Source organism: Siniperca chuatsi, linkage group LG17, assembly GCF_020085105.1.
Source record: "Siniperca chuatsi isolate FFG_IHB_CAS linkage group LG17, ASM2008510v1, whole genome shotgun sequence".
Taxonomy (NCBI): Eukaryota; Metazoa; Chordata; class Actinopteri; order Centrarchiformes; family Sinipercidae; genus Siniperca; species Siniperca chuatsi.
The window spans coordinates 23,001,431-23,023,929 of NC_058058.1; the positions used below are offsets into that span (position 1 = coordinate 23,001,431).

At 38.7% G+C, this 22,499-nt stretch overlaps 1 protein-coding gene across 3 annotated transcripts in view; it reads right to left on the minus strand.

Annotated features, from left to right (window-relative positions):
* Positions 1-22,499, minus strand: part of trappc9 (trafficking protein particle complex subunit 9) — a 212,126-nt gene that overhangs the window by 180,556 nt on the left and 9,071 nt on the right. For all 3 annotated transcript variants that reach the window (XM_044171437.1, XM_044171439.1, XM_044171438.1), the window contains 4 exons: positions 22,178-22,299; positions 19,870-19,995; positions 18,633-18,849; positions 7,905-8,048 (listed from right to left, as the gene is read on the minus strand). In XM_044171437.1, coding sequence (XP_044027372.1) covers positions 7,905-8,048; positions 18,633-18,849; positions 19,870-19,995; positions 22,178-22,299 — 609 coding nt within the window. The remainder of the gene's footprint in view (positions 1-7,904; positions 8,049-18,632; positions 18,850-19,869; positions 19,996-22,177; positions 22,300-22,499) is intronic.

The window sequence follows — 22,499 nt, forward strand, 5'->3', positions numbered from 1 at the left end:
GGAGGTAGTCAGTGACAGAGCACTATCTGAATGACTATTCAGCCACCCATACCATGCAATCTCTTTTTTCGTTTGTCCGTAACATTTTCAAGGACTAACAAAGCCAGAGCACCATTGAAATAGATTCACATCGGTATGAAAAATGGTAGGGTAGTTTGTTTTGTTTGTCTTTTGGCAATACTTTTAGGATTGTGGCTGCTGACCAGTTATTTCCCCTTGCACAAAACTTAAGTGCATGACAGTGGTCAGCTGTGCATTGGCATTGGTGTTCAATTGCAATTTTCACTAAAAGCAAAACATTTGTTTAGTTGTCCTTTGTCAGAACTAGTTCAGCTTGATGTGATACATAATCATACCCATGGGGTTAAACTAGGATAAAAACTATTTTTTGACTGGTTTCTACCCTGCTTTTCACCAAGAGCCCTGCCCAGACAAACACAATAAAGCACACTGTTAGCCTGACAGCTGGAACACACTGTCCAGATAAGCAAAGAAACATTTGTTACACTTAACAAAAAGAGGGGAGAAAAGGTGCAGCTCTTAACACTTCATACAGTTCCCAAAACTAAAGAATCTCATCTCCAAGTGTCAACCGTCAACAGGAAGAATAACAATTGAAGGCAGGATGAAAGGCAGCATGGGTAAAAGTTTGCTCTGAATCCTCTTCTCTGAAAACTGACTTGTTTGGCAGAAGAGTAGGAGCGAGACACTTTTGAAATTTGTACCTGTTAAATCTGCCTTCATCTAACAAGTTTGTTTGCAAGTCTTCTTTCCTGGCAACAATGAAACAATGCTTATACAAATTAGTGTGACAGTAATGAGAGGGCTCAGGTATTCTGACAGCATCTTTTGTACGTAGCCTTATTAATGCCTCCCAATTTGTAAGGATAGATATAACGTAATTCGTAAAGCAGCAGGTGTCAATTGGGTTTATTAGGAAACTGTTTTGCAAGCTTAAGCTTCATGAAAAGTAATATAATATGAGGTGAGTTGGTGTGAGGGACAAATGTGAAGGGCAAACAATGTATTGATTCATTTTTAGATGATGCAACTACAACCACAGTCTTTCAAGTATGCTGTGATGCACAAAATGTTCTGTTTTCGTCCCTCCCTGCCTTACTTCTTCCTTGATGTGTCTCCTCTCTGCTTTTGCCCCCAAAATGAGGCATTAGAGCTCAAGTTTTACTGTTCTAGAAAACAATTCCCACTCTTGTTTCAGTTGGATTCACACTTTTGCATCTCTGTGTGCGTGCGAGTGCCACAGTTTGGTCATGGCTTATTACCACATGTTCACGTCCCTACAAACTCTAATCGGTTGGGTCTTGGTAGGTTGTAGACTCCATTACACATGGAGTCAGTACCTAGTTGTTTTTACCCAACAGTAAGGACATTCACCAGAAGAACCCAAACGGGTCAACAACACAAGATATGGACATATTCTGCACTATTTGGTCAGCTGATCAATTTTAAATATTGCAGGGAGGAGTGAGGTGTTAGATGAAGAGCTGCAGTCCCTACTGTGATTTGTTCAAACTATAACATGTCATCAAAGTAAACAAGTTAGTTCACTCTGGCATTCTGTGCAGTGGAAAAACACTAGCACCTTGCTAGCATGGCATGAATGGTCGCGGTTGCTCACGGCCCATCTCAGCACAAATATCCCATGTCAAAACACAGCACAAGAAAATGCAGATCCCAGGTGTCTGTGTACCTAACAGTGGGTTCTCAGGACTGAACTATGGGAGAAAGTTCATTGGGAGACCACTATCAAATTTCAGTGAGAATGTCACATAAAAAGAGAACAAAAACCTGAATTTTACGATGGTGAAAATGTATGATGGAAACCCTGAGATGCACATCTAACTCTGATACACCACACTACAGCAGTAGTGAAAACACTGAAAAGGTTAAACTAAAAAGCTAACTGAAAAGCATATAGAAATTGAAAAACACAATATATTCACAAAAATTGTCCTTTTATATCATTTGAAGTTGTACTCCAGTGGCCTGTATGCTTTCAGGTATTTCTTTAACAAAATATTCTTCACATCCCCAACCACCTCACATTTAAAAATTCTGGGTGCATTTAGCCTCATCATCACACACACTTACCCTGAACCAAATTGTGATTATTTCATAATGGTTCTTAATTACCATTCTACCAAATGCTAATACAGAGCTGTGTGATGCATATGAGTGAAGATCCCGGAGGGGACAATATAGCCAATGGTTAAATATGAAAATAAGCAAGATGACTAAACTACAGGTTGCAGACCTCTGAATGTCCAATTAGTGCTTTTGTATTAGGTACTGAAGTTGGAAATGTTATCTAACTCAGCCAGAGCCAGAGCCATGATAGAAAGCATGGATGAAATTGATGCAGCTACTGAGGCTGAGAGACTTGGATTGACTGCTGCATGACTTGGAGTGCACAGCAACAAGGAAACAGTAAATGGTAAAATAATCATAAATAATTGGCCATTTTCTGTTTGGAAGAAAATGGAAAACAAGAAGCTGATGTCAGACTGAATAATGGAGTGGTAACCAAATAGCAAATCAGGCAATAATAACTGAAATTTTCAACAAGTTTATGTCCTGATGTGACACCACTATCATTCTCCTGATTCTTTTAAAGATTTTCACAATTGATGAAATAAAAAAAACTCAGCAGTACAGTTAAGAACCCCCCAGAGATTTCTATATTCGCTGTGCTTGGAGAGTTATCATTCTTAGACACTATTTTATAGGCACCATGGGAAGAGGTGAGAGTAGAGCTTCAAATACCTTTAATGACAGCGCAGACAATGGGAACATTTTCAAAGGGTGATTTATCAAATTATATTGTGAAATGAAAACTACCGACAGACCACAAACAGACATGTCAGCAGCTTTATGAATAATTTAGATTTTCTGGTTGGTATTTCAAGCAAAAAGCCAGAAGCAAAAAAATACTTAAAGTGAAACATAAATCATAAAAACAATAAACACTAGAGTTAAAAAGAATAATCCTTGTAGACTGAAAACTCAGCAACTGAAAGAGTGACATTAATCTTTCTTATATGAAATTCACAATTTAAAAGTAAACAATAGCAAACTTTTCCATCTCTATTTTTAGTTTACAAAAACTGTTGCACGCACTGCTATGACATGTTGACTTTCTCCTGACCCAGCAATGCTCCTTTCCGCTTAATTTGGCATTGAATGTGTCTGTAAGGGTGAAAGGCCAGGTAGGAGTCAGGTGTTGGTATTTTGGCAAAAATTAAATAATTACCATTGTTGTGCTTGTGATTGTGATTTGGTGATTTGACCAGCTACTGGTACTTAATGAGTGCTACTAATCTATAATATGTAATATGTAATGTATGTAATTATGGCAACAACGTCAATAAAGACAAATCTTAACGGGGTATTTTAGCCATTTGGTACTTTTGTGCTTCCAAAAAGCTGGAGGACTCACAAGAGATCACAACAGCAGAGGCCAAGCTCTTTTAGTCCCTAATATGGGTCAAGTTCCCAAAAAACTGGAGCCTATATTTCCCAAAATGCAACTCGATAGCATATTTTTTTAAGACCCAGACTGCCTGGTAAATGCCCATGTATTTCAAACTCCATGCCCCCAGTTTATAATTATTAAAAATGTCTAATCTTCAAGCCTAGCAGAGATTATCCTAATGACATTATTGGGGTTATTTTCTCAAACTTGACAAAGCTCCTCCACAGTCACAAAAGACATTGTACAACTGTTGTCACAGGCTGAGCGGTACTCCTAATGACTGGTAAACTGATCTTACTGGGTAAAACCAGTGTAGTGCCCCTCTAACATTATCTGTTATCTACATCTGCTTTCAGGCGACATGAAAGCGCTCCCTTAAAGGCCCTGATGCACCAAACCGATGTCAAAGAACATTGGCCGTCAGCCCGATGTATCAGGGCGAAGACATTCCTACAGCCATCTCAAGGTGGCAGGAGAGTCGATGAGTTCTATCTGCAGCTTCACTTCATATATCCACATCAAACTGTTTGGCGATGCTTAGTATTCTACACATCTTCCAGTGCAAATCATCACAACTGCATTCTTAATTTGTAGAAAATGTATTTTGAATTGCAACAGAGATACGCCCCTGCAATTAACAACACTAGAACATACTGCATCATAACAGTAATTGTTTTGGTAAATCTGACAGTGGTGAGTCAAAAAAACAAGTTATTTGTTGTTAGTTGTTTTTCTAAATCTCTACAGATAGTTGTATAAACATTGTAAACAATGTCTATCATTACCCAGGGAAAACATGGGGACCAGGCTTTCATATCTCAGGAAATGTGAGTTATTATTTTAAAAAAAAGGGACATCATCTGCACTTGGCATTACTATTGCGAGTCTACAACCCCCAACCATATCAATTTACTACTTGGAGAAGTGAAGTGAGCCATTTTTGCCAAATGATGCAACAATTGCACTGGTCATTGCAATAAATAAAAACATCACTTTTTTTCTGAAAATATAAGTGATATTTGGATGTGGTTAGTGGTTAGGGATAGTTTATCCACCATCAAATCACTGTAAATGATTCACAGACATGTATTCTGTGCCTGCTGGTGAAATTCTGGCCAACGGCCAATGAGAATAATGAATTTGGGCAAATAACACCTGTTGTCAAGTTTTCCTACATACCATACCGTATGAGCCACTTCCTGTTTTCCTAAATGTTGGAAGCAACAGAGTTAAGCAGCACAACAAACAGCAACAGCACCAATCACCTGAGACACCCAGCAGTCACAGTGCAATTATCACACCGATGTTAATCTGGCAGCCAGCTGGGTAAAAGGTAATAACAGGTCAAATAAAGCACATCAAGGTAAGTGCATGTCCAAATGCAAACTTGTGATTAAAGACAGGGATACAGTATGTAAATATGTTGATGACAAGAGGGTATTATGCATTCTCCATAAGCTTTAAATGCAACACTGTGACTGATTAACATAATGGCAGCAGATGAAGCCTATTCATTGCCAGGGGGCCTTTACTGTAATTTGTACTGAGGCTGCAAATCACTGGGGAAAATTAAAAAGTACTAACTGATGAATTACCACTGAAGGTCTTTCTTTATCTTGCACTTAATATTTTATACATACTTCGAGTAAAAATTGTACCAAATGGTTTGAATCTACTTTTAAGTGGAGAATAGCTTATTCCAGACCTGCAAATGAATCAATATGTTACAAGTTTTCACTCAGGTTTGATCCTTTGTAGTCATCTAGTTTAAAACAGACTTTAGTTAAGTGTGACTTGAGATTGTTTAAGTGTGTTTTAGGTCTGGTTTTTATTCATTTTTATTTCTATTTAACCTTTATTTCAAATATTGTCTAAAGATTTGTCAAAATTTTAAATAATTTAAAACATGTTTGCATAAGCAGTGTATATCTGATGGTATTTATTAAACGGATGATGATAACATTATTTTTCTGAGTGAAAAATACAGAAAAAAGTTTAAATATATCAAGATCTGTTATCATAGTGCCCAGTCCATAAATCCATCTATAACTCACGACATCATGAGAACTAACTGAGACCTCCACTGTCCATAATGATTCTATCTAAGTGGCATATTCCAAAGCATTAAATCAAGAGCAGGACAGCAGCAGTCCAGAAATTGTTTAATTTAGTTTTACTTTCAGTTTATTTCTCTTACTGAACCAAAAGAACCAAGGGTTAGTCATATCCAGTGGAAACAAGTGACGACTCATGACCTCTCCTCATTCACTCTGCTCCCTCTTTCTTTTTCACCTTATTGTTGTTGGTTTTTTTTGTTTTTTTTAAATCTCACTCTGCCTTATCATGCGTCCTTCACTAATGGCATTCTCTCAGGGAGTCCTACACTCAGCTATAATTAACCCTACCTGGTCACCTTGTCATGACCCAGAGGAATTCTAGCAATGCTAAAAGGTAAAGGCTTTCATAAAACAGCTCTGAGCTATGTTTCTAATGATACCAGCCAGGACTTGAAAAGGTACAACCAGCATCAGAGAGGCCTTCGGTAAAAAAACAATTCAGAGATGTAACTCCTGTGGGTGATGTGATGAAATTAACAGAAAATGGCAGATGGCAACCTCAAAGAAAATGTATTTTCTCACTACAATCCAGTGCAATCAATATTTGCAAAAATGAACAAGACTAAAGCAACCAACACTAATATGTGATGTTAACAAAGAGACAATATCTGAAGGTCTTCTAATCATCTCTTTCTTTTTTTAGTTAACTTTCAATTTAATTATTTTTCATAGTAGCTCCAACAAATTTAAAAAAACTCCTGCACACAATAACATGCATATGGTTTGAATGCCACCTTTGGTATTACCGTGTCATCAAAGATACAAATTCATTATCAGTGAAAATGTTACATGCTCCATGAAGTATCATTTGATTCAAAGCTTTGAAAAACTGTGCTCACTGCTACAAATCATCTTTACATCATTGAATTTCATAACAAGTGATCAGTGCCATGATTATTGTGTAGTGAAGGTCAACAAAGACTTACCTATGGTGACTTTCAAAAGAAACATTAGGGATAGAGTTGCTAGAGCATGCCAACCTCAACAAGTTAACAATAGTAGGCTCACAACTGAATCACGCAATCATAAGTGTGGAACAAACATTCATCATACAATATCAGCATTAAGCATGTCGTTGAATGCAAAACAATGGGTACAGTGGTGAATATGCCCAGCCAAAGAGGTGGCAATGCCATTTTTCTTCAGAAAAAAAGAGAGAAGCATTTTGGATTTTTAATCCCAAAAGTTTATTTCCAGGAGGCATGAGTGAATTTTAATTAATGAGTTTTATAGTATTGTTGAGTTCTCATATAATATAAATATTTCCCCATGTGTAGTCAGTGTGATGACTGCTGACAATGTCTGCATATTATTATTCAATAGTCATATGTGGAGAGCCTGAATTAAACAGTATTGTCCAATTATTTGTAATTTCTATGCCTTTCCAGGCTTCCCACATGTACACAGGATTCCAACTTAGAACAGAGGCTGTTAACTGTATCAGAGTCATAAAAGTCCTTTCCTGTCCAACTCTAACATATACACACACAAAGATACATCAATGGGGACGTATTCCACTAGAGCAACCTACAATAACCTTTCTGACATTTTTAATATCATACTGCAGATGGGAGTAGAGGCAATCAAAGGAGTGCACCCAAACTGCAGCAGGCAGCACTCTGAGCCCAAAAAGTTACACTAAGTAAATTTGAAATGCTATTTTATTGTAGCAAAAAGACATTGCTCAAGAACTCAGCTTACAAGGTCAGTTTTTCCAGTGAGAAAACACTCAGCAGTAGCAGTAATTACATCATTTGGTAACGTTTTTCTAGCCCTTGATGTATGTAAGTCTGTAGAGAGTAGAGTTTAGAGTATTTGTAAGAATGCTTGTATAAGCAGCACCATAAACACAGCTGCAGAAGGCCCTTTGCTGATGTTTAATATATTATATTGTAAGCTTGCTTCATCTTGTTCGTACCTCGTTTCCTTCTTCTCCTTCCCTCCCTCCATTCTCATGCTCTGTGGCCAACCAAGGATTACGCTGGCCTCTATTGTATGGCCAGCGGACCATGTGGCTCACACTGCTTCAGTAAAAACCCTATCTCCGGGCTGCACAGGATTTCTGGTCAGAGCACAATGTTGCACTCCCGCCAAGAAAAAGCTGGCTTTGTTGTGCATCGCATACTATTAAGCACAAGGTATAATGCCGCAATCACCAAAGGACAGGGTGGCTGTTTTTTGAAGGCTAGGCATGAAGCTGGAAGCACCTCACAGGCTTTAAATTCTACAATGAAAAAGAAGGTGTAATATTGCTACTTTTCAAGCCTCTTTCTGAGAGGTTACTGTGAGCTGACCTTGATCAGACAGGAAGTCCAGCATGGTCTGCAGCAGGAAGGACAGGTGGCGTACAGACAGGCCGGGGTTGCCCATGCGACGGGAGGCGTACACGAGTTCATGCAGGAGGCGCATCTGAACAGCAGCCCAGCCTCGGTGGGTGCCTGAGAGAGAGATGACAGAGAGAAATTCACATTCACAAGGCTGACAAGGCTCATTGCTGACATCTAATGTTACACAGCTGTCATATCAGATTAGAACAGATCATCAATTCATTGTTGACCATCATTTGTATATACTGACGTCAAAGTCATTATTTATCTTTTTTTATTAATAAAGGATTGTTAGTACATATTAGAACTGAAATGATTAGTCAATTAACCTGACTTGTGGGACAACAGAAAATGAATCGACTATTTGGATAATTCTTAATTTGTAATTATATTTTGATAATATAATGAATATTTTGATTTTTAAAGCAAAAATGTCAAATATTGCTAATTCCAGCTTCTCATTGTGAGAATTTGCTACTTTGTCTTATGTGACAGTAAACAAAAGATTTTTAGGTTGTCGGACAAAACGAGCACTTTCATGACATTACTTAAATTTTGATCAAGCAAATAATTGATTAGGATATGAACTGCAGCCCTAGTAGATTGCATAAATAAGAAATACATACATAAATAATAGTTGCAGGAATCAACCCTGTAAGTGTTTCATAATATACCAATAGTTGACATGAATGACTTAAAGTATTTCTATTTGGAACTGCTGCTCTTATCAGCCAACAATAAGTACCTCATAAAGTTCTCTGTAATAATCTCAGTTCCAAAAGCAGCTCTGGTGCACCTTTACTAATCAAAACTTGACAGAACAAACTGGCATAATCACTGAACATCAATTATATCACTTGATACAGTATGTGAATTTGCACAAATTTGCAGATAGTAATATGTACTGATATTGGAAAAATATTCATAGTAATGTTGTATCTCTCAGCAACCCTACACAATAACTACTAATAATTACTCTCCAATATATTCAATGACATTAATGCTTGAGACAGGACAACAAATGTGTGACAAACCTTCGTAAGTCTGTATCTGGCATGCTTCACACACAAAAGGTCACATATAATTAGATCAAACTCAAGTCTCTTCATTGGAGCCATCTTTTAAAACTGAAGTATCCCTATTCCAGACTGTCACATGTGCTCCAGCATGGCGCTAACTTAGCCAGTGCTGTTTGCTCTGCAGAGCTCCACAAGACATCTTAATAGCATTCTAGCCTGACACCAACTGTTACATAAGACCCTCAGCCCCCTACGAGATCCCCTGCTCCACTCCCAGCTGTCGACTGTTGACTCACTAAGTGGGAAAGAAAACTAGAGGAAAGATGTGCTGGCAAGGCCGCAGGGGCCAGAGGGAGGGAAGGAGGATATTTGGTAAACACTCTAATGTTTCCTCAGCTTAAACACCACTTCCAACAACGTCAAATCATGCCCGTGATGCTTTTCAGTTATCAGCATTTTTCTACCATGGTTATTATTCATCCTGACTTCTTCTGCCATCTGAACAAACTGTAAACGCAATTCCTTCATAAGCTATTTTTTCTGTCATGAAACTGCACCCACTAGGTAGTCTAAAAATAGCTGACTTCCACCTGTCTGCCAAAGCCAGTGCTTATCTGCAGAACAGTAATCCAAAGGACACTTTGGATTTTCTGAGGATGTCTCTCTCACTCGAACACGAAAAATTACTTCATTTGTGGTATTTTCAGACTTGAACTGGAGGTGTCTGGCAATCCATTTAACACACCACCAAGATAATGAGCGCGGTGCCACGGCCAAGCAGTCGCACTGTCATGCAAAACCTGACTCAAAAGGCACTGTACCTTCGAGCCACCTCTGATGAAACTAGGGGAATTTTCTACTGTGCCAGGTGATGAGACACCACATACCACCATTATTCACCTCGATAAAAAACGTGTAAATTATTAAAAGAAAAGAAACTCCCAAAATTTCTGTGACGACATGACAAAAGTGGAGAACAGTCTAAGTGAGAGGAAGAGGACAAGAAGAAAATGAAATAGTGTCCCCATTTCTGGTAACAGAGGGGGGTAGTGAAAAACTTACAAAGCCATTTGTATCTCAAAGCACACCTGCCTTATTGGAATGCACCACTGATGTTCATTTTCATTCTCATTTGAACTTTCCTCTTCAGCTTATTGCTTGATAACCTCCCACCTGATCCCTTCTGCCAAAAGACTTACAACCGTCATTCCCTGCTATCCCATTAGCGCTGTTGGGACTTGGAGCTGACATATCAGTATGGAGAAATTATGTTACAGTATGTTAAAGCTGCAGTGCGGAACTTTTGTCTCCCCCTTCTGGCAGTGAGAGTAATTACACAAACACTGTTGATGCGTGTTTATGATGGACGCCTACAGTGAGCTCGCCCCAGGCTCGTGTTCAGAAATAGTTACAAAAATACAGAGAAATTTCCACAGTTCGAAGACAGTAATCCATTATTTAGGTAGAGTAAATGTAATAGCTAAGTAGCATACTTCAAATATTTTACCAAGCTGTCCAAGAGCAGTAACGTAACATCTGTGTCTGCCCTCAGTCCCTTCTCTAAAGCTAAAGCTACACCAATGGTTATCTGTGTTTGTCCTCGCCGCCGATTGCTTTCTTTTTTTGACAGTAATCCTTCCTCTGAACGCTCAGTTTCTTTTTTATCTGGAGCATCAGACACTTTGCTTGGACGCTTCTTAGGTTTTACTCCTAGTTGCTGCAGCTTACAGCATTGTTACTGTTGCTCCAGAGCCATGTAGAGAGAAAGTCATCTCCGTTCAATTTCAATTCTTTTCAATGCTTTATTGGCATGACTGCATATAATACAACGTTACAAACTATATAATCATAATAAACTAAATAATAATAATAATAAACAATGCTCAATAATAAATAGATTACAGCAACAGCGGATTCACGGAGCTCTCTACATGTCTCTGGGTTACTCCCCACTTCTGCTCTGGCAAACCAATCATTGCTGGTTGGCGTAAAATGCATCATTACCAGTGCGCCAGCGTGGGAATGTCGCCACAGACACCAGATTTAAAAATTCCGTATACTGCGAAATACAGAGAGATTTACCTGCCGATGATAGGCTTAATCAGCATTGTGTGAACTCATTTGGCAGGGGCTCGAATGTAACTGACATTCATTTATATGTAAAAGTCCCGCACTCTAGCTTTAAAAGGTCTGTTATTCAAGCTCACGAGTTCCATGGAATAGTCCTCTGCCTATTCATCCACTTGTGTGTCCGACTGTATAAGATTATTTTATTGTATAAGAAATTACAATAAGTAAAAACAAATTATATATATATATAAAAATGTAGGACCAAGGAAGTGCTCTTTTAGGGCATTTAATTACTGCGGTATTGCACATGGACAGATAATAATCCTTGTATGTTTATGTAAAAATACTTAATATTCTGTAATATGTATATGCATTAGTCCACATGGACTGACAATTGATGTAATGTCTTAGAATCCCAGGGTACTTCTGTTTTGCCCTCTAGTACCAAGACACAAAAAAATTGATTTTGTTAAACTAAATGCTCGACTTAATTTTTTGCAGTAAGCTAACTAGATTTTTCATTTCAATATGCAGAGGATTCTTTTTATAGCTGCATACGTGTAGTAGAGACAATTGTATTGAAAGATGACACTCACACTTTAGCCTGCTAGAGAAATAGCTTTCAAAAGTGCCTTGAAAATGTCCCTTGAATGAACAAAATGCAGAGGAATCAATCAAACCTTCGAGTCTGGAATCCAACACTAAGTCATCACAAGAGGGCATTTTTTTTAGCATTCATCATGAGGCATAATTTGCAGATTCACCACAAGATTTGGCAGTTTTCCATTTACAAATGACATAAAATTGCTTATGTAAAGTATTATAAATAGTAATCTATTGGTTGTAGAAGTTGAGATGTAAATGTGAAGAGATGACAGTTGTGGAAATACAACAGCCATGTTTGAGAAAAAGTTATATGGTTAACAAATGTATATCAAATTACATTAATGCACAGTGGAAACTCAAAAGTTTCATCTTAAAGATGAGATTTGTGTTCTGATTTTGAGGTTTTAGATTTTGAAACTGAGAAAAGAAATTTCATGAGACACACCGAGAGATACCTGTTAAAACAGATGATATGGATATTGTATTTAACTGGTTTACTTTTTTTTCATAAAGGGGAAGGAAATAAATCCTGGTATAGACTGGCCGATACTCATGTGATATCGAGGCCCAGGGCATCAATAGTGCTATCCTAAATACCATCTAAAACAAACTTTCACAGTCGAAGTGCAAACATTTTACCTCAAACAATCTGCAGCTTGTTTCTATTTACAGTTTATAAAGGAAACTAGGCCAGAGACTAACAGCATATCTGAGAAAAATCCTCTCACAGTGTCCCCTTGCATAACGATCATCAGAGAAAATATGGATGTCCCTGAGCTCTTCTGTTCGCTGTGAGCTTTGTCTTTCACGTTGCCAATGCTTACCAACCACTGAGTGGCTGCAATGAGCAAGGGTCAATAGTCTGTAGAACCAAGAGGCCTATCATGAGGACCTTACAAGACCTTTTGAGCAAAGTGGTGGCTTGAATGTAGAACACCCTGAAAGAGCACTCGAGAGGACTGCAAAGCTTGAGGTGGAATGAAGCAATGCTATTAATTTTCTTTATCTATTAAATAAATATGTGTTTACACTGCTGCCACTCACGTATTCTGGGTCATGCAAGAGGGAACTGCTTTCAGTATTTGAAAAATATTAATTCAGTGAGATTTACTGCTTTTTACTGACAAAGTCAGCACTACTTGACTTGTGACCCTTAAACATAAATCTGTTTTTCAATCTCTGTTCTACTTCTTCATTGCCACTGTTGACTATACAGATGCTGGTTGCTGTATGTTCAACAAACAAAAGAACCTATCTTCAGGTTCAGAGCTAAATTCTGATTATTGTACTGATTTGTATTATTCATAAGACAATGATTCCATAGTTTTATAAAAATTTTCAGGAGTAACTTGAGCCTCCTACCCACTTACAGGAGACTGTAGCTGCGTCTTAAGAAGCTCCAGAACCTGCAGGACAGGACGAACCAAAAACTACATTTCACTTAAAGGTCCACTGTGTAGGATTTAGTGGCATCTAGCAGTGAAACTGCAACCATTTGAAAACCGCTCACCTCACCATCCCCTTCCAAGCGTGTAGGAGAAACTACGGTGGCTGCAAAACTTGCGGAAAACGCGACCAGCCCTATCTAGAGCCAGCGTTTGGTTTGTCCGTTCTGGGCTACTGTAGAAACATGGCGGTGCAACATGGTGACCTCCGTGTGAGGGGACTCGCTCCCTATCTAGAAAATAACAGCTTATTCTAAGGTAATGAAAACACAACGATTGTTATTTTCAGGTGATCATACACTAATGAAAACTTATAATACTTATAAATATGGGTATTCCATTTCTGCCAATTGCTCCTCCTAAATGTTACACACTGGACCTTTAAGTTTTTATTGTTTTCATTTTTAAGTCTATACTTATATGATGAACACCAATGTTCTTTGTTAAGTAATGTTTGACGTAAAATGAGTGATACTGTTTAAATTTGAAAATAAAATAAAACTACACTAACACGCACTCAAATTCATTTAGCAATAGATCTGCCTTGTTCTGTCGTCATCGTCTTCCTCGTCTATATATTTACCTCTTCTGGTTGAAACTTTCCTGATGGTATACAGTGGTGTGAAAAAGCGTTAACTTGCAATGAGTCTTTTACAGCGCTGTGGAGGAATTTTGGCCCACTCATCTTTGCAGAATTGTTGTAATTCAGCCACATTGGAGGGTTTTCGAGCATGAACTGCCTTTTTAAGGTCATGCAACAGCATCTCAATAGGATTCAGGTCAGGACTTTGACTAGGCCACTCCAAAGTCTTCATTTTGTTCTTCTTCAGCCATTCAGAGGTGGACTTGCTGGTTTGTTTTAGATCATTGTCCTGCTGCAGAATCCAAGTTCGCTTCAGCTTGAGGTCACGAACAGATGGCCGGACATTCTCCTTCAGGACTTTTTGGTAGACAGCAGAATTCATGGTTCCATTTATCACAGCAAGTCTTCCAGGTCCTGAAGCAGCAAAACAGCCCCAGACCATCACACTACCACAACCATATTTTACTGTTGGTATGATGTTCTTTTTCTGAAATGTGGTGTTACTTTTACGCCAGATGTAATGGGACACACACCTTAAAAAAAGTTAAACTTTTGTCTCTTTTGTCTCAGTCCACAGAGTACTTGATGATCTTTTAGAAAAATACTTTGTGGACTGATGAGACACAACTGTATTTTCAAGTTCAGTATCTTCTCTTTTCTTTATATTTATGGTGCATTGTTTGCCACATGCTTATATACAGCTGGTCTAATACAGAAATTATCACAATAGATGATGTGCATATTCATGAAGCTTATAGGAACCTTCACTGCTTCATTTTAGGTTTAATATGAGTTTAAGAGTAACATGTGCCTCCAGCAGCAGCTAAATCAATCAAAGTTGACTTTCTTAAACTGGCTTGCACCCAGGAACATGAATTATAAAGAACAGCAAGCTGAAAGCTGTAGACTGTTTACTGCACATTAAGCTTTGTTTTCATACTAAACAATTCCAAATATAAAACATTTCTTTGTGTTATTTACAACACTTACGCTTTGCGATGTATGTACAGTATCTCACAGAAGTGAGTACACCCCTCACATTTTTGTAAATATTTTATTATATCTTTTCATGTGACAACACTGAAGAAATGACACTTTGTAACATGACACAGTGCAAATTTGCAGTCCCCTCAAAATAACTCAACACACAGCCATTAATGTCTAAACCGCTGGCCACAAAAGTGAGTACACCCCTAAGTGAAAATGTCCAAACTGGGCCCAATTACCCATTTTCTCTCCCCAGTGTCATGTGACTCGTTAGTGTTACAAGGTGTGAATGGGGAGCAGGTGTGTTAAATTTGGTGTTATACTGGTCACTGGAAGTTCAACATGGCACCTCAGGGCAAAGAACTCTCGGAGGATCTGAAAAAAAGAATTGTTGCTCTACATAAAGATGGCGTAGGCTATAAGAAGATTGCCAAGACCCTGAAACTGAGCTGCAGTACGGTGGCCAAGACCATAAAGCGGTTTAACAGGACAGGTTCCACTCAGAACAGGCCATGGTCGACCAAAGAAGTTGAGTGCATGTGCTCAGCGTCATATCCAGAGGTTGTGTTTGGGAAATAGACGTATGAGTGCTGCCAGCATTGCTGCAGAGGTTAAAGGGGTGGGGGGGTCGGCCTGTCATTGTTCAGACCATACGCCGCACACTGCAACAAATTGGTCTGCATGGCTGTCGTCCCACAAGGAAGCCTCTTCTAAAGATGATGCACAAGAAAGCCTGCAAACAGTTTGCTGAAGACAAGCAGACTAAGGACATGGTTTACTGGAACCATGTCCTGTGGTCTGATGAGACCAAGATAAACTTATTTGGTTCAGATGTTGTCAAGCGTGTTTGGCAGCAACCAGGTGAGGAGTACAAAGACAAGTGTGTCTTGACTACAGTCAAGCATGGTGGTGGGAGTGACAAGGTCTGGGGCTGCATGAGTGCTGGGGAGCTACAGTTCATTGAGGGAACCATGAATGCCAACATGTACTGTGACATACTGAAGCAGAGCATGATCCATCCCCTCCCTTCGGAGACTGGGGTCGTTATCAGGGAATACTGCCCTGCGGCCCAAACACACCTCCAAGACGACCACTGCCTTGCTAAAGAAGCTGAGGGTAAAGGTGATGGACTGGCCAAGCATGTCTCCAGACCTAAATCCTATTGAACATCTGTGGGGCATCCTCAAATGGAACGTGGAGGAGCGCAAGGTCTCTAACATCCACCAGCTCCATGATGTTATCATGGAGGAATGGAAGAGGACTCCAGTGGCAATCTGTGAAGCTCCAGCTCTGGTGAACTCCACGCCCAAGAGGGTATATATATATATATATATATATATATATATATATAATATACTGACTGCAAACTTACACTGTTATACAAGCTATACACTCACTACTTTACATTGTAGCAAAGTGTCATTTCTTCAGTGTTGTCACATGAAAAGATATAATAAAATGTTTACAAAAATGTGAGGGGCGTACTCACTTCTGTGAGATACTGTATGTATTTTGAATATATATCAGGGATTACAGACAGTTTAATATATGAAGTCACTTTAAAGTGTATTCAGTGTCCTCTTCAGCACCACAGACAGCTGACATTAAGAAGCTCTTAACGATCTGCAACGTGTGTTCATAGAAACACTCTTAACTTCTAAGATCGATCGTTATTGGGAAACAAGGCCCTGATATGTTCAACCTAAGGTGCCCAAGGAAGACCCTTAAAGGTGGGTTATTCTAATATATATATATATATATATATATATATATATATATATATATATATATATATATATATATATATATATATATATATATATATCTCCTCACGGTCCGCTAGCTGTCCGTTCTGTGTGTGCGCTGAAAAAAATCTGAAAAATCTGGTGTTTGTAAGCAGCCCCGGCTCCGGTAGCCCCGGTAAATGGGAAATAAAAAGGTGGCTCGGACCGGGCCACACAACACTATGCCAGCCATGATTTGTGTGTCAGGTAACATTAAATGACTTGCCGACGGACATTCAGCTTACTTTCTAGTTTGCCAAGATATGCTGTTGTTGTGATATTAGCTATAATAGCAGGAAGAGTTGTGAGTACCGCTGTCTGGAGCTGGTTTGCTGGCTCTGGGAAACCGTCTCGTCCTCTCTGACTGTTAGCTTTGCAGCAGCAATTGTAGCAACAGTTTGCTAACCCACAACCTAGCTAATCCAGATTTTATAACTGTGTGTTATTTCATCTTAGCTTCATTGTTGTAAATTGTGCTTTGCTTATTGTGGGAAGTAACAGACCACCATTCCATGTTCCATTGTGCATTGGTACCACTGTGTTATTTTAGCCACTGTGGAAGCTTGTAACTGACCAAAGTCCATCGTAGAAAAGGTTTCAGTCGTAGTCATCTGGACACTGTTTTCAGAATCAAGACGTTTCGGCTCCCACTGCTTCTGACAAAACAGTGTCAAGATGACTACGACTGAAACCTTTTCTACGATAGAACACTCCTGGACGAATGAGGGACTACACCGTCTGACCAAAGTCCAGTAACACAGCTGTTGAATGAAAGTTTGCTGCTGGGTTCCTGTGTGATAAAGGGACATTGTGCTTTACCATGGCATTTGAGATTTCTTGTGCCTTACTCTGTGTGCTTTCTTTGTACTTCCTCTCCACTAACCCACACGCCTTTACATGTACATATACACTTACACACACATCTCAGACAACCCAGACAGCTTGTTAGTATAACCAGCTAAGCTACATGCTATCCTGAGGACAAATAGAGCATGTTTTCCATTTTGGCTCTGCCCCCTTTGTTTGAGTTTCGCAGGTCTGCCCACCATTTTGGCTCTGTGTGTGACGAAGACCCACGTGGTCACATACACCGTCTTCCTCACACCCCCCCTCTTTATTGTCACACACGCATACACACACACACACACAAACAAACACACACACACACACACACACACACACACACACACACACACACAAACACACAGACCTTATATGCTTGCTCGTTGTTGTATGCTTATTGTGTTTAAATTTGACGATAGTGGTTGTTGGCTGAAGTTATTGATTGTTAATCAGTGCTAAGGTTACATAAACACTATTGTATTTTTATAAAGAGCAGTTGCCTGTGGTTGTTGTGTGTATGTGTTGTAATAACAGCTAGTTGCGACGGTCAGTGCTTGGATCTCACCCTTCACTGTTCACCCTTACTAATATAAGATAGTACTTGAAATATCAGCATTTTTAGGTGGACAGCCACCTTTGAGACTGTTTTTCATGCTTGGTTATTGGTCCCTGATCCCAGAGTAGTGCCCCATAATTATTAATTCATATTAATAATTTTGATAATATTAATAATTGTATTAATATTCATTAATATATTTGATATTTTTGCTAATAACCAAACCTGCCCTATCTGAATCCCAACACTAATGTTAGTTATATTACTTGCTGTGTCGCTGTTCGCTCCATATCATGGTATTTGTCATGGTATGGTAACTTTAAACACACTAGAGCTGAATCGATTAGTCGATAGACAGAAAATTATTCAGCAACAATTTTGATTATCCACTCCTTGTTTAAGTTCATTCTCAAGCAAAACTATCAATTATTTTCTGGTTCCAGCTTCTCAAATGTGAATAGGATTCTCTTTGTATTATTGTAAATTGAATATCTTTGGGTGTTAGACTGTTGGTCGGTTAAAACCAAGCAATGTGAAGACGTCCCCTTTGGGAAATTGTGGTGGCCGTTGTTTTATAAACTAAACAATACAATGAATTAAAAACATTATAAATAATTAAAGTAATTGTTAGCTGCAGCTCTGACACACACTATATCCACTATGAGAGATGAATAGTTTGGAAATGAAACATTGCCATGCAAAAGTGGGAAAAAAAAAGGTTGATTACGAACCTATTATCTCTACATTTTCACACAGTCCAAAACATCTACTACCTCCAGTGTCCTCATGTGTCCAAGTTTACCTTTGCTGAAGTCCTTGGGATCAAGTGACAGGCTGTATCCAGGCAATGTCTCTAGCAGCAGCTTGTAGCAGGCCCTCCAGCCCGGCTCTGGGATGGTGGGAGCCACACACTGCATGGCTGCAACGCGCTTGAAAAATGCGGACTTGCGATGGAAGCCGATCAGTTCGTAGAGCTCGGACAGGATGCTGTAGCGCTGGATCTTCTCCTCTTCCGAAAGCTGCAGTTATGGAGACAACATTTAAGTCTCCTTCCACTCAAAACGGTGTTTTGCTTATTGTTACTTCACATGGATGTTTGCGCTTCACTTTGCAGAATGATGTACAGTATGTGCAGAGTTTGTTTTCACATGAATCTGCTGAAGAGGTAAAGTTTCTCTGTGCTCACCTTAACTCTGAGTTAAACAGCTGTCATGAGCAGGATTTAGTGACATCACAACTAGTTTAGAAGCCAATCACGGTCCAAAATGCAACTTATACAAGTGTGATGACGAAACTTGTAACCTCCAGTGCACACTGAGAATGGACGTTTCAGTGAAGTAAAACATCTTATGTCTAGAAGTTCAACTTTTGACATGAGCAATATTTGAATATTCATAAATTCTGGATTTTTCAATGAGGGAGATGAAGGAGATGTCATTTTATCAAGGTAATTGAATCTTTTTAAGGAAAAACCATATCAGACAAATTATTATTTTTATATATCTATCTTATATGTCTGGAGGGGATATTTAACAATCCAAACAATTGTTTGTTCTTACATTGGGTAGTGACATCCTGCGAAGTACATGAAGGATTATTAATAAATAAAGACTATTTTAACTAAATTGCTCTATACTTACAACTCCACAGATAAATAAATATAAGCATGCACTAATTATAATATAATAATATAATTACAAGAATATCAATATTTAAAATCTGAGAAAAAGAGGCTGAATCACTGAACTCAAAGGGCAAGCCTAGAGGAAATTTAATTTGCTGCATAGATCATATAAGGAAACAAGACTCCAGCATTTAAGAACAAAACTCTTATGTTAAAGAGGAAAAAAAGAGATAAATAAAAATGTAAAAAAAATGGTATAGGTGAGTTCTGTTTTTGTGGGCTTTTTCTACTTACTGCTACTTACTAATAGTAAGATATCTTGCAGTCACCCCTGAACTGTACACCGTACTTCGAGTGGTCACATTAATCATCCTGTGTAGCTGCAAAACATGCATTTCCCAGTCAGATGGCGTACCTGTCCCAGGTTGATGTAAACCGCGTTCTGCAGGAACTCAGAGGCCTCCCTGGCCCTCTTCTGAATGGCCAGCACCCTGACCGCTTTCACACAGGCCTCCAGCTCGATCACTCCTGCGTTCTTATACTGCGAGAGATAAGAGGAGGAGTGGGAGAGGTTCGGCGTTAATGAAAAATTAATAGTCAACAAGGGTCGCCTTGACTTCTACAACCCACCTCATAATCGGGGGAATGTTTTTTCATTAACATATGACCACCCTCATCAGTCACTGCAGACGTGGGATTAAGGACAAGTGTGATAACTCGGATCCCCTGTCACTCGTCTTTTCAGGGATTCCCAGCCACTACTCCATTTGTGCACTTTTTATCTCGACATCCCTCAACTTCCCTCCACTTCCACCCTCATTGTCTCCTTATTAAAATTCAATTAATATCTGAATGGCTATGTAATTTAATTCTGAATAAACTAGTTACAGGTAAAAGGGCTGAGGGAGGTCAGTGCAAAAAGGCAATTATAATAATGAAGATAAAGCACAGGGTTGCTTCTGAATAGTTTGGTAGCATAATGAGCCTATTCAGCTTTCCCTAAGCAGTAGGGATACTTTAATACTATTCTTTGTGACTTTGTACAAGTACAGTGGTCAAACAAAAGTACAAATATATTATGAAAGGAACAGATACATAACACATATTGTTTTGTCTGTCTAATACAGCTTTTTAAAAGGTGATCACTGACTAGTATGGTATTTCCAGATATCACACATGCTGGCATGCTTGTTTGTAAGTCTTGTCCCCATGTAGTATTTAGTAATAAACAGCTGCTGTCAGCATTTATTGGTCGGATACTACTCAAACACAGTGTTGTCACTGCCCTTCAAACTCCATCTAACCAAATCAAATACTGCCCCCTGGTGAGATGGATAAATATTACTACACAGACATGTAGCTACCAATGCTGGTTATGTATTAAAGCAACATGAAAGTTAACACTATCATGTACAGTAGGACCATTAATCTGAAGGCTGGAGGGCTACGCATTACTACCTAACTGAAGTTTTCTCATGTGACACCGATCTTGATTTCCTTACACTGGCTCCCCAACAAATTCAGAATCCAATTTAAGATTGTTGTGATCACTTTTAAAGCTCTGGACAGTCAGGCACTATTGCATCTTTATCCTATCTAAAATCAAGAGAAAAATGCTATAAGGCGCCCGTCTACATTAGATAGCTTCTGTCTTCCCTACCCTGTCTGTGGCAGTCAGCCCAAAGCCCATTTGTTCCTAATGAAGATGTAAATCTTTAAAAAGAGGTCATGAATATACATCTTATATCTAATGATATAATTAATTCAATTAATGGGAGCTGGACCCAGATAAGTGGCATAAAATGGGTTGGATTAACCAATTTTAAATGAGTAGTTAATCTATTTTTGCTAAAATCGACACATGCCTATTATGGTACAATTAGCTTCCTAGCTACTGTTGCTAGCAGTAGTGACAGTGTTTGCTACAGGTCTGATGGTGCTGATGGACTGAAACTCCACAAAAAAGTGTTGAACAGCCTCCTGCGGCACAATCAACTGCCACACAATCCCACTTTTAGATTATAGGTGTAAAATGTATCAGCGCGCAATCACATACAAAAACATTTTATAACTAACATAACTGCCTAAAACATAACTTCAGTTTTAAACCTTCTAAGGAGTGTGTTCATGGTAATAAAGGAACACGTCAGTCAGTGCAACAGTGTGGCTCATTGATGTGTTTTAATAGTTTTTGGACAACAATGGAGCTCTATGGCACAGAGGAATAAGATATATCAGGAAATACTTGTTAATTGGATCAATTCATTTTTGGTCTTGCTGACAATAAGAAAAATATCACCAGATTTACCTTTTAAGATCTTAGACATTTAGAAACCCTTAAAAGGCAACTCAAGACCTACTAATTGCCTTTGTTTATTTTATTTTTTACTTTGAGTTTATTGATTGCTCTTATATTGTGCACTTTGTGCTTTTGTCATTTAATGTGATGTCTGGCCTTGATTTATTCAAACTGGATTAGAAATTCTGTCAGATATTATGCACAAATACATTATTTTTTTATAATGTCAATTTTTAGTGGAGTTTTATTGTCTCATGGAATGTATGCTGGGGGAAATAGCAATCAGTCCATGAGACTAAAAAAAAAAAATCACCCAGTTTAATGACATTGAATTTTGGCATAAGATCAATTAGTATCTTTAATCCAACAACATTGATACTGGTTGAATTCTTGAGTAAAGAGTTCTGTAGTTTTTGGTCAGTACCTTTCCATAGTAGGAGATGGCCTCTTTGTATTTCTCGATAATGTCCTCAGGACTCAGGCAGTTCTTCGCTCGTCCTATCTCAGTGCTGGTGTCTGCACTAATGCCGTTGGCTGTGAGGGCACCTACACTCAAAAGAGGACGGTATATGATTAGTTTATGAAAGACACCAGGATGAGCATCCATCAGTCTGTTCCACCACAAAAGGAAAGGAAACAACAGGAAGAAGGGAAAAAATCCACCTTATACTCTTTAAAGACACCGCCCTGGCTACCACCGCCACATGCATATAAAATATATATATAAAATATTAAAAAAATAATAT